At 42.4% G+C, this 19,256-nt stretch overlaps 1 protein-coding gene across 2 annotated transcripts in view; it reads right to left on the bottom strand.

The window, feature by feature from the left end:
• The window catches only part of XIRP2 (xin actin binding repeat containing 2), a 178,802-nt gene that overhangs the window by 5,273 nt on the left and 154,273 nt on the right, over nucleotides 1–19,256 (bottom strand). Inside the window, exons 6-8 of one of the 2 annotated variants that reach the window (XM_029072562.1) lie at nucleotides 13,070–13,133; nucleotides 10,307–10,440; nucleotides 24–9,267 (exon numbers count right to left, since the gene is read on the bottom strand). In XM_029072562.1, coding sequence (XP_028928395.1) covers nucleotides 24–9,267; nucleotides 10,307–10,440; nucleotides 13,070–13,133 — 9,442 coding nt within the window. The remainder of the gene's footprint in view (nucleotides 1–23; nucleotides 9,268–10,306; nucleotides 10,441–13,069; nucleotides 13,134–19,256) is intronic. The other variant, XM_029072564.1, reaches the window with a different exon arrangement.

Below are 19,256 nucleotides of genomic sequence, written 5' to 3'. Positions count from 1 at the left end.
TCACACTTTGCATGCTCATTTACCACTTCTAAAAGCCGCTTCCTCGTGGAAGGTGCTTCTCATTTCAGTTTCAGAAGCTTCTGAGATGGCATAACCCAGATTTTGGAAGACTCTTTCACTCTCCTGCCATGTCTTTTGAAAATTCCTTAGTAAATCTTCTGGTGAATCTGCAGCTGAAATATCCAAAATGTGCCCGGAAATGACATCTTCGTAAGTTGGCGGGGCATGCTTGAAGTCAAACCCAGACTTGACACCTTCGGGGCTTTGGGATGAAGAGGCTGCTGTCCTTGAACCCACGGCTTTACTATCAAAGGCGTCCACCCCTGAGAAACACTTCCTGAGTGATCTTGTTTCCGAACACACCACCGGTGTTTCGCAAGGTGACCTTTCCAGAGGCTCTCTGGGTTGACTGCATGAAAAGTTCCTGAAACTACCGTTTAAGTTTTCATTGTCCAAAGATGATGAACCAATTTCCTCCTTACTAAATGTGCATCTTTCTTCTTGCCTTACATTGTGGTTTATTTCACCATTTGCAAAAAGTCTACCATTTGATTTTGCCCCCAAACCTGGCAAATCCTCAAACTCCCTTATCCATGTGTTCAGTTTGCCTTCATGGCCATTCACTAAACTTTCAGCCATATGGACTGTTTGATTGGATGCTTCATACCTATGAGTGAGCCCTGATAAATCAACCTTAGGCATCTCAACTTTATGTATGATTTGAACTGCTTCATAGCTTTCTGCTTCTGGCACTATGGATGCAGGAATATTTCCTAGATCTTGGCGAACACAGGTCTTCCTGTTTTCTACTTTCTTAACCTCTTCCTGGGCCTCTTTGGCATCTCTGTCTGAATCAGTAGTAACATGAGATACACGTATAGGTACGGAAGTCTTCGGTAAAGTCTCCCTCCCACACATCTCAATCTTAATTTGTCGGCGAAGAGTTGCGGGAGATTGGATAATTTCAGCTCTTTTTTCGACAATTGGACCTGGAGGGACTGATGGGTGTTGAGTGGTGCCTTGAGCTAATTTTGCAGTGGTGTCTTTCAGCTTGGCAAGCTGCTCGGCCCGATTGCTAGGAGGCGAGGGAGAGGTAGATGCCCTGTGCACTCTGGATGTCGGCTTCACGGGTACAGGAATGGGTGCACTTTCCCCCCTCACACAGCTGTCTTTAACAGGAGTCTCCGCTCGTCTTGCAGTGGATTCGATTGTTATGTAGGTAGGTGACGGTGATCGCTTTTTCAACAAGGGAGAAGAGACCGTACATTCCACACGTTTAATTTCCCGGCGGGGTTTTACTTCCTGTTGAGATGCGTTTTCTACTTTACCTTTACTTTCCTTTTCACATACTTTTTTCTTAGAACTAATGCTCACGTTTGATATTTTCTGGGATGTCCTACTATGATTTGCAGATTCACTTCTCAATTTCACTGCCTGTGTGGACGTCACGGCTGTTTTAATCATGTTTTCACAGGACAAAAGCATTTCCTCTGCTTGGGCTTTAATGTGTATTATTTCCTCTTTCATTTTTTCTAAATTATTTTCTTTTGCCACATGAGCCACATATTCTTCATCTATCAGCCATCCAGGGATAATATTTAAAAATGTCTGAAAGGTCTTAATGCCATTTTTATTTGGCTCCGCTTCAAACTGCTTCACTCTAGACAAAATCTGCTGCAGTTCTTCTCGTTTTCTCAAGAATTCCAATATGTTTACTGCATATTTTTCATCATCCTGCTGGGATCCTTTCAGGGTAGGAAATAAGGGTTTGTTCTGTGTAATCTCTTGCTTTGAATCTTTAGTATTAAAGAAAACTTGCTTCTTTTGTGTGTCTCTGATTCGAAGATATTCTCCGTCTTGCACACTAATATGTTGCTGGGACAATGTTTTTGGTTCATCTGTACTTTCAGAAGTATGAATTTGCGTTTGCTGAAAACTCTTAGCCTGTGAGTCTAGATGCATATCAGTAACCTTTTGCTTGGCTACCTTTTCTGCTGATTTACTCTTAAGGTGTTTTTCCTTCCTTTGAACTACTTCTCTCTCTTTTGGAGCCAGAGATATCTTGCCCTGATTTTCTTGAGCTATTGAAACTTTCTCATCCTTTGATTCTGTTGTTTCTTGTTCTTGACCATGAATTACATTACTATTTTCTCCCCGTGTATTCCTTCTTGGCTTAGTGGGCGTTTTGTCTGTCAGCCTTTCCTCCCCTGTAGGCACATGGCAATATTCCTCAGCAGTAGTTTGTTTTCTTCTAATAGCCATGTCTAATTCTGTTTCCTGCCTTTTCGGATACTCATGCATGGTAAGATTTTGAGCATTTGACCCAGGATGTTTCTTGTGGGTGTCAGAATCTTGAAGAGTTCTCTTTGAGCTTTGATCCACAGTTGGAAGATCGATAGTTTTAACTTTGAAACTTGGAGTGTTTGTCTTATTTTTGGGCAAACTCTCTGCATCTATTTTCTGTTCTCTTTTATGTGTAGTAATTTTTTGAGGGATTTGTTCCATTTGATAAGCTAAACTGGGGTGTGATGGGTTCTTTGAACCTTGCAGCACTTCTTTTTCAATCTGGTCCTCAGCTGTAGAGATTTCTAAAACATTCTGGAGCTTCTCAATTGCTGATGACACTGTTGTTGATGCTGACAGCTGCTTATCATCTGAAGTTCCTGAGGTTTGAACACTGAATTGATATTTAGAGTCTGACTTGGCTGTTGTGACCAGTGAGTTTGGTTCCAAAGGGCGAGTCTCTTTCCGTGGCCTTTCTGACTCTGCTTCTGCTTGGTTAGTGTTTTCAGTTTTGACAACCTCTTGGCACGATGTTTGGTCTTTCCTTTTTTCAGACTCTTCCTTTTGTAGTCTGTAGTTTTCCTCTGCAATCATTAAAGGAGTCTTAAATTTTCGGACATAAGGCTTAGGGCTTGTGGTTGCTGAATCTGCTGGAAAAGGATGAGGTTTTTTGGGCGATGGAAGCCCTTGAAGAGCCTCTGAAACAGATGATTGTCCAGTTCCCCCTACTGCCTTGGTGACCTTCTTCCCTTTTTTAACCTGGGTGTGCTCCACCAGACCTGTTACCATTCTTTCCCTTTTCTCTTCCATTTGGGTCATTTCAGCTTCCGAATTAGGATTAAGGCCAGTCGATTCAAGTTTTGGAGACACATCAACTGGGTTTTCCTGCAGTGGCTTGAAGTGCTTAGGTTTGGGGAATTTCTTTGGGGGCTTTACTACTGGGGTGGAAGCTTCAGAGTTCTGTCGGACACTGCCACTTTCTCCAGGCAGCACAGATGCCGGTCGTAACAGAGAAGGCGGCGGAGGTGGAAGGGGAAGAGAGCTAGACGGGCACCGCTTCTCTGATCTGTCATCCATCGGTGGCGGTGGTGGAGGTGGGGGAAGAAGAGGAAAACTCTCAAATTCAGGGTTTGCCTTTTCTGTTGATGGTAATGACGGAAACATCTGTTTATCAGACAGCATTATTGGAGGAGGAGGTGGGGGCAGAGGAAATTCAATTTCAGATGATGCATTTGAAGGTGGAGGTGAAGGTGGAGATGGTGGGGGAAGAGGAGAATCCCTTTCTGGCCCATCATTTCCCTTAGCCGACTTGACCAAGGTAGAGGACTTCTCCTGGGCCACTGTTAAGGTTGATGTGACATCAGTTCTCGCTTTAAGGTTCTCGATGCATTGCTGAACATCGGCCTTTTGCCTTCTTTCAGGAACATTCAATTTGTGGTAGCTTTCTTCTGTCGCTTTCAACTTTGATACATTCTGCATATCATCCACTGCAGGCAAAGGACTAAAAGGCTGCCCCGGTGGAAGATTCATTTCCTTCTTTTCAGAAATCTTACTATAACTCGGAGCATGCCTCAGTTTCTGCTGCAACCTTAGCTCTTGACAGTGGTCAGGCTCTCTACCTGTCCCATTGCCAGCCACGTTCATTGGCTGAGGGGCCAGACTGGATTTGGAACTGTGGCCAGATGTTGACCCTTTGATGCTTTTTTCCTTCTTTTTCTGATTCTGAATCCGTGACGTTTCTTTGTCTCGAGGCCCATTCCCCAGAGTGCCAGATGGACCCTGTTGCTTCCCGGCTCCTCGGTCAATGGTCAGGGCGGCAGTGGAGGCATCAGCCGCCTTCAGCACTCTGTCTTCAGTCTCTGATTTCCCAATCCTTGCATATTTCTTCACTGAACCGACGGCAGGGGGTGGGTAGTTCCTTTGTTCATTTTTATCATCGTGCCCTTTCCTCCCTGCATCTCCCCGCACTCCAGTTCTTTCCCCCATTTCAGCAAAATTTTCAAGAAATTTGTAGGGTGAATCTGATAATCTCCTTAAACTTTTCTCAAGAGCATCGTTATTGTGTTCACGACCAACAACAATCTTTACGGTGCCTCTGGGGGCCTCGCGGGGAATCGTTCCCTCGGTATGCTTTTCGGAATGACTGTCCTGCAGAGGTTGGACGGTGATTTGCTTGTGAGCTCCAAGTCCGTTGTGGAGCCGGACTGCCTCCCGTGTCTCCGGCACAGGCTGCACGGCAATGTCCTTGGGGCCTCTCTGGATGGCTTCACTGACCTCAGCCATTTTCAGATCCTCAGAAGATTTTTCCCGGGTTGCCGCTCCTTGGGCTACCTCCTTTAAAGACCTCTGGACTTCGTTCAGAGACCTCAATGCTGCTTCGAGATCATCTCGGATAACCTCCTTTTTAAGAATTTCAGTTCTTGTGGTGATCGCTTTTTCCAGGGATTCGATGGCTTGCTTTATGTCACCGGGGATGACATCAGGTTTTAGAGCTTCTTGCCGCCGCTCGCGTGGCTCTTTAAGAGTCTTCAGTGAGACTGGGATGTCAGCTTTCATAATTTCTTCCTTTTGGGAAACCTCGGTCTGATTTATGGCCTGACTAAGAGAATTTAGGGTTGCTTTCAAGTCACCTTTTATAATTTCGTCTTTGGGTGCCTGACAGTATGTTCCTTGTGGCTCTGTCATAAAAATCTTAACTGCATTCTGCACATCTCCTGGGATGATGTCAGTTTCATTAACGGTCTGTTCAATCTGAAACGCCTTTTTCTTTAGCAACAGCTTTGTGCCTTCAACATCGCCTCCGATTATTTCCTCCTCTTTGTCTTGTTTCCCGGCTATAAGTGTTTCATTTGACTCTGTCTGGAGTAGTTTGAGGTAATCCAGCGCTCCAGCTTCGATGCAGGTTGTAAAAAACTGAACATTTCCTCTCTCTGTCTCATCTATTTTAGCCCTTTCCGATATTCCATCGTTCGACGTGGACGACAACAGGTTGTGAATAGTGCGTTTCACATCTCCTCCTATCACTTCTTTATGTTCGATTTTATGCCCATTATTTTTGTGGAGAAGGGAATAAACTGTCATGTTAATGTCACCTCGCTCATCTTCCTGAATTAAAATTCCTTGCTTTACAGGTCTTTTCTCACTCAACAGATTTTTTATCGCTTGCTGTATATCCCCTTTCACTACCTCTTCTTTTTCTACATGAATATCTGTTGATTTGTTCAATAACTGAGATTTGGTCAAACTAATATTGCCCTTCTCTTCTTCACCAACTAAAATCTCTCTTTTGGAAGAGTCTCTTTTGGAGAGGAGGTTGATCATGATATTTCTTAAATCCCCTCTAATAATTTCTTCTTTCTGTATTTCAGGAGGTTCTTGATTCATGAGCTTGTATTTTGCCATTCGGACATCTCCCACTTCATCCGCTTCAATGATAATTCCATGAGACTCAACAACCTTATGAGAATACAGTTCTTCTAACGTTTCTTTAATACTCTTTCCAATGATTTCCACCTTTTCCATAGTCTTTTCATTAAATTCATGGAAAGGAGTCGTTTCGAAGAGCCACGTGGTCGTCTTTACATCACAGGAGGGTATTTCTTCTCGGACGTTTTTTGGGATGCTGTCATCCATTTCTTTAATGGAATCTAAAGTCTGGTTTTCAAAAAGCCACACTGCCTGCTGAACGTCTCCTTTCTGAAAATCTTCCTTGGTGACGGTCTTCATGCTTTCAAATTCCGACCCATCTCCTCGCAGCTCATCCATAGCGTGTGTCTCAAACAACCAGGTGGATGTTTTAACATTGCCCTTTTGAATTTCACTGATGCTTACTGTCCTAAGGCAGGCGCGTTTATTAAATTCTTCAGACTCGAAGAGTCGCTTTCCAGCCTTCACATCACCACCCTGGACGCAGTCCACAGTAGGAATAATTGTTTTCTCATCCTCTGAAATTTTATCCAGTGGTTGAGTTTCAAACCTGTACCTCACAGAACTAACATCACCTTTAAGAATATCCTCCTGTGTGACGGACTTGATGAGGTATACGTGATCTGATTCATTAATGGACCCTAAAGGTTTCGTTTCAAACAGCCACCTGGTGCCCCGGACATCTCCGTGAATCACTTCTTCCTTCTTCACTGTTGTCACTTCATGGTAATACCCATCTTTGTCTTGTATGGCATAGAGGGGCTGGGTTTCAAACAGCATTTTATAGTTTCTCACATACCCTTTTGTTATCTCTTCTTCATTAACCGTTTCCTTGGAGCTACTCTCTGAAGATTCCTCTTTAATTTGGTCCAAAGAAAAAGTCTCAAAAATAAAACACCCTCGCCTCACATCACCACCCTGTATATCTGTAACCATCTTGAATAATTCATTGCATTCTTCGTTGTCTTTGATTGTGTCAATAGGCCGATTTTCAAAAAGCCACCTGCAATTTAATACATTGCCTTTCTGAATATCTTCAGCTTGCAGAGTTTTTATCTTCTTCAAAACTTCCTCTGAACCAGAATTTATGGAATCCAAGGACTGGTTTTCAAATTTATATTTCATTCCAGAAACATCGCCAGCCTGGATATCCAGTTCTACTGTCTTAACTTCTTTTCCTTCTTCCCCTTGTATATTGTCCAGGCTTTCTGTCTCAAAAAGAAAACAGACTGTGCGCACATCACTCCCTTGGATATCCTCATGTTTTACAGTGGGCTGTTTTTCTGTTGCTTCAGAGTCTTCTCGTATTGCGTCAAGTGGCTGAGTTTCAAAGAGCCAGGTACAAGTTTTAACATCCCCCTTATGAATTTCTTCCTTGTCAGTCATTAGCTCCACTTTTTCATAAAGTGACTCCATTGGCTGAGTTTCAAACAACCACCTGCATGTCTTTACATCCCCTCTAACAACATCTGTAGTCTGTTGTGATGCACTTTCTTCATCCTCCACATTACTAAAATATTTAATAGCATCGAGGGGTTGAGTTTCAAACAGCCACTTAGCTGACTTTACATCCCCAGCTTGAATTTCTTGTGTAGATATTCCTTTGATAATCTGAAACTTCTGAATGCTCTCATCAAATTGGTCAATAGGCCTTGTTTCAAACAACCATCTGCAACTCCTTACATCACCTCTCAGAATTTCTTCTTGCTGAATTGTTTTAACTTTATGATATTTTCCAAGACTGTCTTGAATGGCATACAATGGAGTTGATTCAAAAAGAGATTTATTTAACTCAACCGCTCCTCTTGACACCCCTTCCACCTGAATCTTTTGGGATTCATCATATTTAACCAAATTACTTGTTTCAAAAATATGTTTGCAGTTTCTCACATCTCCTCGATCAATCTCTTCGAGCTTCACTGTTCTGACAAACTCTTTTCTTTCTTCCCTGATCTGCTCTAAAGGTTGAGTCTCAAAAATCCATTTCTGATGCCTGACGTCACCCCTTTCTTCTTCAGTTGCCGCCATCTTCTGGAGTTTACCCACATCTGGACTGTCTTTTAAAGCATCCATCGGTAATGTTTCAAATAAGTGCTTAGTGGTTTTGACATCACCACCTATTATTTCTTCAGCTGGTGCCGGGTTTGCATCATCAGTTTTGTTCAGCGCATCTAACGGCTGGGTCTCAAACACCCAGCATTTTCTAGAGACATCAGCGCCAATGATAATTTCCTTTTCAGTGACAGAATCTTCAGAGTCTTCCTTGATGTTATCGAGGGGTCGGGTTTCAAAGAGCCACTTTGTCTTGCTTACGCCTCCTCTGACACTTTCTTCCATGGAAATTCCACGGACAACTTTAATTTCTGCAGAACCTCTATTAATCATGTCCAAGGGCTGAGTTTCAAACATCCAGCGGGCAGTCCTCACATCCCCTCTTTCAATGTCTTCTCTGTGAACAGTCTTGATTTCTAGTATTTGACCTAAGCTGTCTCTAATAACGTACAATGGTTGCGTTTCAAAATGCTTTATGCTTCTCTTTACATCCCCTTTGATCTCCTTAAGTTCAGACCTGAGCTGGAGGAGGTTAACTTCGTCCACTGAGTACAGCTGCCCAAGTTGATCAAGAGGTTGATTTTCAAACATGTACCTCACAGTCTTGACGTCACCACCCATTATGGTTTCAGTGGCAGTTTCCTCTGATCCTCCCTCTGGGTCCTGGTGAATTTTATTCATTGAATCCAACGGCTGAGTTTCAAACATCCATGTGGCTGTGCGGACATCTCCTCTAGCTAGTTCTGGAATTTTGTCAATTTTCTCTGCTGAATCAGAAGACTCTATCCCCAATGTGGCTATAGGCTGGGTCTCAAACATCCACGTGGTAAACTTAACATCTCCACCGGGAATGATTTCTTGATCTGCAATGCTCTTTTTCCCACTGTCTTCATCTGAAGATTCGTCTTTGATTGAATCCAGGGGCTGGTTCTCAAAAATCCACCTCATGGACTGCACCTCTCCCTTGAGGATTTCGTCCCACTCTAGATTCTCTTGTCCAGCACTCCGGCCCTGGGGGGTGCTGCTGCTGCCGCTATTTTCAAATACATACCGCGTTTGCTGAACCCCTGCTGATCCTGAGCTGTCTGCATCCTCTTGACTAGAAATGATCTCAGAGACCTCACTGTGATAAAATTGCTCTAAGTTTTTCCTTAGTTCTGGGTGAATGTGTTTGTATAGACGTTTTAATTCATATAAATTTCTTTGCTTTGAGTATAACTCTTTAGGGATTGGCGGTTTTCCTGAAGGAGCGGGGATTTCAGGGGACTGGGAAAGTGCAGTCGTATCAGCTGGAGTTTGTGGTGAGTCAGGTGGGGGTGAAGGAAAGTCTTCCATTTTTCCACAGTGAGTGGAGTTGGCCTGAGCAGCAGCTGAAGCAGCAGCTCTCACTTCAGCTTGCCTCATCATAAGCACGTGCTGCTTCTGGCTGGCTGAAGCACCGGCAGCGGAAGAAGAAGAATTGAAAACCGAAGATGGCCAGCTAATATCCGGATAGTCACTTTCGATCTTTAAGGGACAAAATTCAAATCTTTAAAATGAATCCTTTAATAAACCCAGCATATCCAAACAAAAGGAATCTAGTTACTGCAGCAGTAGCAGGGCAGCCTGTTTAGGACACTTATTCGGTACAATTTTGACCTTTTCTGGCTTTCTCTGCTACAATCAATTCATATTGGGTATTTCTGTTCCACATGCAACTTATGATCCAACTCTCATAACCTTTCTGAGGGCGCCCCGGCTATTCTTGGTATACTCTGCCTTTTCTTCTTTCTGCCCTATATGCCTTGAAAACATTCTGTGGCAAAAATAGCATGAAGCCTAAGTTTGTTTTGGTGTTTTTTTCAGGATTTGAAAAAGAGAAAGAAAGCAGTATGCAGCAGAGTGAAGACATCTCAAAAGACTTGCTTACTTCATCTCATAAAATCTAGTTGCTTCTTGTTGGAAAAATTATTTGGGTGGTCCTGAGAGCATATCTAGGCAGGTGGGAGCTAATTTATCAGTCATGGGGCTTGTCAGTAGAGGACTGAAGTTCTGCCTTTAAATCTCTTACCTCTCCCAACTGCCCCTCTACTCTTAATGACCAACTCCAGGATGTCCAGGGCTCAGGAGCTCTCTGCCCATTGCAGTGCCGGGCTCAGGACAGCTGCTGGACAACAGGATGCCGGGTGAAGGCAACGGCAGCCATGCTGTGCCCAGATAACTGGCTCCTGCTCACTACTTTCCCCAGAGCCTCATTCCCCGGGGTTGACAGGGCCCCCCCAGCAGCACGGGACCTTGGGTAATTGACCGAATAGCCCTACCCTAGGGAGGGCCCGATGGCGATCACAATTCCGAGAATGTAGCCTCCAATATGTGAAACGTTTCTAAGCTTTCTCTGCCTCTTCCCTTGTGCAGATCAATATTCTTTTGATGGGACAGAACAGGACCTGGCATCTGTGGTTTTCCTTTTATTTAAAATCACTTGGGTGTCTGAAACAACGTGATCTGAAAGCCCATTTATCCAGCTTAGAGTATGTGGCTGATTCACCCTGTAAAAATCACAGACCTTAATCTGCTTGGCTGGAGTTACAGTGTCTTTGCCAGAATGCAGACTCTTTTCCTGGGCTGTCTTCTCAAACTGCTGTTTTAAAAACTGCGTAGAAACCTTTGGGATCTCTTCATCTTCAGGTGTATCAATGACTGCAAATGGAAAAGAAAGCGACAAGGTTTTTCGATTTCCCCCTTTAGAGAGCAGGTTTTCTTGGCAAGAATGACAAAAATAATTCTCTCTAGGTTGTCAGTTTCTGCACATGGAAACCCTTAAATCAACCAGCACAGGAAAATCTCAATCCAGATTTAAATTAGAAGATAGTTCAGGGCAAAATGATGGTTAAATGGCATTTGGAATATCCAAACTACAGTTAATAGCATCTAGAATGACCTGATAAATAGCTCATTATGCCCATTATCTCTGTGTAAATAGCAAACTTCTGAGAGCTATTTTAATCTTCTTATCAACTGTAGCCTGTGTGCTTTCTGGGACTGGATTATGAAGAATCTTGTGTTGATTTAGACTCGGAATACATTGTTCCCATAGCTAGGACAGAACTGCTCTATATCCTCACTCTGGTCACTCCTGATCGTGTGTCAGTCATTCAGACAGTCAACAACTTATTGGTTGACAACATATAGAGTGAATGTCACTGTTTTATGTTACTCAGTCTACGAATTGGGTAGCTCTTATCAATTATAAATGCAGTACAGAAGCATTTCATAATGCAAAAGATGTACAGACCCTCCAGCTGAGATTTGCAGTAGTAGGTCATTTACATTGGAGCGTTCAGTTCTTTGAAGTCCTAAGTGGCCAACGGGAAGTAGGGTAGGGACAGAGATTGGGCCCCAAAGGAACAATGAATAACTGGTTGGATTTGGGAGAGAGTTTAGGGTGGGTTGGGGAAAATAATGGCTAAAAAGGGGGAAGGTGAGTTGGGGAAAATAATGAAACGATGATGGTACTTATTAAGAGCTTTCTATGTGTTAAGAATTGGGATATATAGTAATCATGGCATTTGTTAAGTGCTTACTATGTGCCAAGCACTGTTCCAAGCACTGGGTAGATACAAGGTAATGAGGTTGTCTCACATGGGGTTCACAGGCTTCATCCTCATTTTACAGATGAGAAACTGAGGCACAGAGAAGTTAAATGATTTGCCCAAAGTCACACAGCTGACAAGGGGTAGAGGTGGGATTAGGACCCACGACCTCTGACTCCCAAGCCTGTGCTCTTTCCACTAAGCTACATCAGGCCCCAACTAATTTAGGGACCACAGTCTTAGAGATAGGAAAAACAGGTATTTTATCCCCACTTTACAGGTGAGGAAACCAAAGCCCAAAGAAGTTAAGTGACTTGTCCAAGGTCACACATCAGGCAAATGGCAAAGCCTGAGACTGAGTCCTGGACCCATGCTCTTTCCATTCAAGTGGCTGCTTACCGAGCAGAGAAAAAAGGAAGGGATATGGAAAGATCCAGGGGGCATTTTGAATTTTTGAAGAAAACTGCTTCCCCAGATAGCTTCATCTTCTCCCCATTCTCCACTCCTATCTCACCCCAACAGCCCCTCAGCTGTTTGCTGCTTTTCTCCAGGTTCAAGTGTCTTCTCCGGCTTGTCATTCTCCTGGAGTTTTTTCTTTTTTTCCCAACCCCGTCTTCCCTCCCCAACTTCTCTGATTCAGCTGGTCCCTAATCTTTCCCAAACCCTAATCTCTGCTTTTACGGGTCAAGGTGGAAAGTCTGTGGCATGGATGGAGTAGTAATGGGCTCCAGAGGGCACTAGGAAGCAGACAGTAGAGGAGAGGAGGAGGGAAGGGGATGAGAGGAATAGGTTAGTACATAGGTTACCAGGAAGGGAATGGGATTGGGCCTTGAGAAAGGGAGAAGTTAGCTAGCTACACTCTCTTTTCTGCCTTCAGCACCCTTGCCCATTCTCCCACCTCAACTGTGTCCTCACATGGCTGTTACTCCATTCTTTGCTCCTCAAAGGAGCTCTTTTCTCAAATACTGCAGTGCCATAATATCATTTCCCCTTGGCACTTGAGTCTTTTCTTGAAGGGTCTATAATGCAAGAGGTCAAATATTCTCTCCCCTCACGTTAGACAATGGTCTCATCTTGACTGTGACCCCATGTGCCTGATAGTCTACATATAGGCCATGGAAAAAAGTGACATTTTAGTTGTAATAATCATGTTGGTATTTGTTAAGCGCTTACTATGTGCAGAGCACTGTTCTAAGCGGTGGGGTAGACACAGTGGAATCAGGTTGTCCCACGTAGGGCTCACTGTCTTAATCCCAGTTTTACAGATGAGGGAACTGAGGCACGGAGAAGTTAAGTGACTTGCCCACAGTCACACAGCTGATAAGTGGCAGAGCTGGGATTCGAACCCATGACCTCTGACTCCAAAGCCTTGCATTCTTGTTGGTTCATGCCCAAAATGCTTCTGGAAAAGAGCCCCCAATTGTGCATTTTTAAGGGCTACCTGAAAGTTTTGGCACCTTTTACAGATTACCATTGATCCACATATTATATGCAGATCAATACTGAAGAATTAATTAATCCTCAGAGAGAATGAGATGTTGAAACTGAGGTGTTAATTCCTCATAGGCAGAGGCTTTTGGAGGGGTTGGGGAGGGGAATTAAGCAACTGCTAACACAGTAGGTGATTCTTTGTTGTGATGTTAACAAGCTCGTTAAGTGCAAATCTAGGATATTATTGGGGAAAAAATTTACCAACCCCTTATTAAAGATGAATGCAATGGCAAGAGGCATTTTACCTGTTTCTTGGACGTGCTGATTGAGGTGGGAGGTTGTCTGGTTCCATTTCTCAAGATCGGAGACCTGCATTAGAAAGATGATCTTGCATAAAGGATTGAATTTAATAAACGAATTATAATGATACTGGGGAATAATACTTTGCACTTCATAGCACTTTTCATCCAAGACTTCAAAGGGCCTTTAGACATGTTAATTAAACCTCCATAGTTTCATTCTTATGCATACACTTAAAAACACAACACGAAATACTTTGAAGAGAAATGCAGCTGGTTTTTATTGTGAAGAGACATTGATGGTCTAGATTCTGGCTGAGACGGAAGGAGAAAGGGAGTTATAGGGCTTTAGTCTCCGTGTGACTGTCTTTTGAAATGTGTTCATCTGGGACTAGTTATCATTTCTGTTTCAAGGCCCTTGGCTGGAGTTGTTTTCGGGGCCATTGGTTTGTTTTGACTGATTTTTTGCCTGCTGCTTGAGATGGTGACATGGCTGCTCTTTGTCACCTCCTGAAGAGCAGCAATAAAAGCAGTTCAATGTTAATGCGTTAATGCAAGGTTATGAAAGTTCACTTGACCCACTAGTTGCTTCACAGAGAGTCACATGAGCTAAAAATGACTCCTCTGACACTTCTTTTCTTCAGCAGGCGGCTACTGTGAACACTATGGTTGTAAAGGCTAATGAAGGACAAACCGAAAGAAACGGTTGTACACCGTTTTCCATATGGCAGGTAGCCTCGAGCTAAATTTTACATTTATTCCACTGTAATTTACGTGATGCTTCCAGGCCAAAATCCCCTATCCCGAGAGCATTTGGTAAAGCCTTTGAAATGTCAAAAATCTCTATCTGTTGCCAAATTGTACTTTCCAAGAGCTTAGTACAGTGCTCTGCACACAGTAAGCGCTCAATAAATACGATTGACCGAATGAATCGTATTGGAATCTCAGTGTGTATTTTTAATATGTATCATTACTCAAAAATCTGAAAGATTATGTGAGAACTGGTGTGTAGCTAAGGGCAGGATCCAAATGATCTCCCTACCTGCAGAAAGAGAGATATTCTTACAAGATTATCACTTCAGCAACAATTCATAATTGTGAGTTTCAGATTGGCCAAACCTGCCTTAGTTCACAAAGCCTTCCCTTTCTCTCCCACTTTTTCTTCTTCTCTCTTTATGCACACACACAGTGTCACTCACAGAATAGCAGCCATGACGTTGTTACCACTGCTCACACTATCATTACGGCATCTTATCCTACCTACACAAATTAGCAAAGTCGGGCCTACCATCACCATCCCACTAACCCAAGCCTTGCCCACTTTTGCTACATCAAACTCGCAACCGACACAGAAATGGAAAGCATTGCTTATATGTATAGGCATTAAAAAAGCACTCATGGGATGTGTTGTAATATACCTATTCTATACTGTGTTTCTTTGGTCAATCAATCATATTTATTTATTTTTAAAGGTATTTGTTATGTGTTAACTATGTGCCACACACTGTACTAAGTGCTGGAGTAGATACAAGACATTCACACTGGACACAGTCCCAGTTCCACATAGGGCTCATCATTTTACAGATGAGGTAACTGAGGCACAGAGAAGTTAAGTGACTTGCCCAAGGTCACATAGCATACAAGTGGCGGAGCCAGGATTAGAATTCAGATCCTTCTGACTTCCAGGCCCATGTTCTAGCCATTAAGCAACATTACTTCTCAGAGCACTATACTAAGTGCTTAGGAGAGTAGAATATAACAGAGCTGGTAGATACATTCCTTGCCCACAACAAGCTTACAGTCCAGAGGGGGACACAAAAATGAATATAAATAAATTATGGATATATACATAATTCCTGTTCTACTGGGGGAGGGATGAAGAAGGGGTAAAAATCCAAGAGTAAGGGCAACACAGAAGGGAGTGGGAGAAGAGGAAATGAGAGCTTAGTCAGGGAAGACCTCTTGGAGAAGATGTGCTTTAAATAAGACTTTGAAGGTGGGGAGAGTGGTGGTCTGTCAGATATGAAGAGGGAGGGTGCCTCTGGCATTTCAGGCCAGAGGAAGGACGTGGGTGAGAGGTCAGTGGTAAGATAGGCAACCTTGAGGTACAATGAGTGAGTTGGCATTAGAGGACTGAACTGTGAGTATTTGGTTGTTGTAGGAAATCAGCAGCAAGGCCTAGTGTCTAGAGCATAAGCCTGGGAGTCAGAAGTTTCTGTATTTTAATCCTGGATCTACCACTTGTTTGCTGTGTGACCTTGGACAAGTCACTTAACTTCTCTGTGCTTCAGTTAGCTCATCTGTAAAATGGGATTAAGACTGGGAGCCCCATGTGAGACATGGATTGTTTACAACCTTATTAGCTTGTATCTACCTCAGCATTTAGAACAGTGCCTAGCACATAGTAAGTGCTTAACAAATATCTTAAAAAATAATCAACAAGATAATGTAGGAGGGAACAAGGTCATTGAGTGCTTTAAAGCCTATGGTAAGGAGTATCTGTTTGATGCGGAGGTAGTCGAGCAACCACTGAAGGTTCTTGAGGAGAGGGGAAACATGAATTGAACAATTTCAGAGAAAAATGATCCAGACAGAATTGTGAAGTATGGACTGGAGTGAAGAGAGACATGTTAAGGACTTTCCTGGACTTAAACCAAGAGAGGATAATGTACATGTATCCCTATTTCTGTTTGTAGATATTCAGCTTACCTAAGAGTCGGGATTATTATCTCCTTATGGATCAGGTTCACTTGTGAGGCTCAAAATATGTTCAACCTTTCATTATAAAGTCTTTGAATGGCAAAGAATATAAAAGGGTAATACAATTAGGCTTAATGTAGTCAGGAACCAAACCTAACCTTCCCATCCCTGCTATTTTATTTCTCTAGCTTTTATATCCTTTTATGATATAAAAGTTGCCATAAAATGAAAGATCCTAATAGCAAAACATAAGAAAAGGAGCTTTGATACCCCAAGATAGAGATGACTATTTCTTTAACAGAAAGCCCAAATAGGGAATTGTTTGGAGGGATACACAAACATAACCCATGTTACTGACAAATCCTGGTTACATCAGAAAGAGCTGACCTTTTTACCCTTTGTAATACAAAGGGTAGCTAAATAATCAATGATTCTATGCTTATTAAATAAGCAAAAAGGACAGATTTATTTTTTCCTTTGCAGTGAGCTGAGTACTTTCTAAATTAATGTAAACCAAGTATCTGTGCCTTTGAATTAAGACTAGGGATTTACTTTACCCCTCGATGGGACTGAGATCATTTTTTCAATCTGGGAGACCTACAGGACTGGATGGGACAGTTATCAATCAATCAAATGTATTTATTGAAAGCTTAACAGTTATCAATCAATCAAATGCATTTATTGAAGGCTTACTGTGTGCAGAGCACTCTCCTTCATGCTTGGGAGAGTACAATATAAGAGATTTGGTAGACATATTCCCTGCCTACCTTTCTGGACCAACTCAACCTCAGCCCGCTGGTCTCACAGGAAGAGATTATACATTTGGGCAAGCTCACAAAGACCCATGGATATGGAGGACAGAGCAATCCCTTTGCACCATTCAAATTGCACAATTCCTTGAACGTCCTTGGGTACAGAAGCAGCAGAAGTGCCCAACAAGGATTGCAAAAATATTTTTGGTTTTTAAGGATCAATACCACTCATTTTAAGCAGCTGACAGAAAAAGGCCCAGAAGAATGAAGTGGTGAAGTCTTTTTGGATTCCCTGTATGTGGTGATTCAAAGGAAATGTACAGGCAACTTTAAAGGAATTGTGAAATGAGAAACTACAGATGGGGCTCAAAACATCCAAGGTCAGGGTAAGGAGATCTGTGATATCATGCCACCCCTCAGAGTACAGGATACCGAGAGAACAAAGGCACAAACATCCATCTGCACAGGCTATGGGAAAGAATCTGTGTTCATCTGTTGAGAATGAAAAATGCTGAGATTGAATGTATTTTAAAATAGATTTTGCCAAATTTCTCCTCTCTGTATTGGGATGGTGGTTCTCCACCAGACATATTGCATGGGGCAACAAATACCATGAATCCACAGCCTCAACAGTCTATGCTGTGGTCCCTGAAACTTATCCCAATTTAGCAGGACCCACAGATAGATCGCTATTTTGAGAGAGTAGATATCAGGAAGGTGATGTGGCTCATTGCTTTCCTGCTTCTTGAGTGTTTTTCACTCAATCAGTGGTGTTTTGGAGTGCTTACATGTGCAGAGCACTGTACTAAGTACTTGGGAGAGTACAATACAGTAAGTAGACCTGATCCCTTACCCTCAGGGAGGTTACAGCAGCCTAGTCCTGGCTATGCAGAAATTAATAATTGTGGTATTTGTTAAGCACTTACTAAGTACCAGGCACCGTACTCACTGCTGGATTAAAACTGATACCTCAAGTCAGGTGTGGCTGACGGGGACCCCCTGTCAGCCTGGCATCTAAAAACTCAGCTGAGGATATCCTTGGCCAGAAGACAGGTGGAAGCTGAGACTGCAGGACTAGAAAAGTCTGAGGTGGTTAGATTTCTCAATCCAAATGGTGATGTCAGGGTTTCTGAATACGCTGTGTGTCTGTTTATTGTTGTATTCTCCCTAGCGCTTAGGACAATGCTTTGCACATAGTAAGCTCTCAATAAATACGCTGGAATGAATGAATGAATAATCTGCAAATAGCTGGGGCATGAAGACAGCCCACTCACTGTAAGCAGGAATCAGTGTCTGAGGGAGTGATTTGCCACAGGTTGAATTAAGGTATAACACAATACAGTAGCCAGAAAAGTTAATTTCACCTGAACATGGTTTTCTGGTGTTGGCCCAAAATTGGTCTGGGTCCACAAAGCATAAACTGAAGTGGGGATTTGGTTAATTTGAAGAACATACACACTGAAGCAGCATGGCTCAGTGGAAAGAGCATGAGTTTGGGAGTCAGAGGTCATGGGTTCTAATCCCAGGTCCGTCACTTGTCAGCTGTGTGACTTTGGGCAAGTCACTTAACTTCTCAGTCCCTCAGTTACCTCATCTGTAAAATGTGGGTGAAGACTGTGAGCCTTACGTGGGACAACCTGATTACCCTGTATCTACCCCAGCGCTTAGAACAGTGCTCGGCACATAGTAAGCGCTTAACAAATACCAACATTATTAGTTAAAACAGGTAATTATAATCTCTAGATTGCAATACTTTCCAAGGCAGAAACTGTGTCTTATTTCTTTTTAAGGTTTCTATGTCACTCAGTGCTCTGCAATCAACAGATACTGTTGACGATGTTTCTGCTCTCTGAGAGTGATACCCAAGTAGGTTGTTTTAATAGTAATCAAATTAGCTGAAAAGTGGCCAAATCTACATATTAGTTTGTACTGCACGGGCACAACCAGAAGTTAGATTTGCTGTATGAAAAACATTAAACCTGCCATTAATGCTTTTTGTGATGTGCACTGAACCCAATTCTGAAAAATCTAAGAGTGTGTACACTTACTTTAGAGTTGAGTTCCTATCTCAGCACTTATACACGATTCCTAAGAGGAACTGTAATTGCTATTCCAGTTTTGTACGTTAGTGGTCAATGCATCAGTTTTAGTGCCCCTGGGTTGCAATAATTTACATGTAATCTTTCTTGAAAAAATTATATGTTTTTCAGTCACTGGCTATGTTGAATGCTTTGGAATTTAATTTGTTTTAAATCTGACTCCCTCATTTTTGAGTTGCTGATTTCTTCCATGTAGAAGTATGATAGAAAGCCATTAAGGATAGCTCACTGAAATGAACATTAAAAAAATCAAATTTCATCAAAGCAATATATTCAAATACTTCAAATATATTCAAAAGTAGTACTAAATGGTTTGGGAAACCTTTCATAGGACACTGAACTTTCACCTCTAATACTTTTGCTAAACATGAACTGGTCCTTTAATTGCAGACAATTAGAAAATTACATTATTTTTATATAGTGTAGAGAAAAACTATTATATTGTATAAAGGCAATAGTAATGAGTGTACAGCAATGAATATAATGCAGTTAGTCTGTGACGTCTTTACTATCAACTGATCAATGTTGTTTATTGCCTACAATGTGCAGCACGCTACACTATAAGGCTTGGGAGAGTACCATATGACACAGTTGGTAAATCGTTCCCTCCGTACAAGAAGGTTACAGTCTAGAGGGAAAACA

The sequence above is a fragment of the Ornithorhynchus anatinus genome, chromosome 9 (genome assembly GCF_004115215.2).
Source record: "Ornithorhynchus anatinus isolate Pmale09 chromosome 9, mOrnAna1.pri.v4, whole genome shotgun sequence".
Lineage (NCBI taxonomy): Eukaryota > Metazoa > Chordata > Mammalia > Monotremata > Ornithorhynchidae > Ornithorhynchus > Ornithorhynchus anatinus.
Note: the sequence above shows the minus strand (reverse complement) of the source record. Positions and strands in the feature narration are given on the sequence as shown.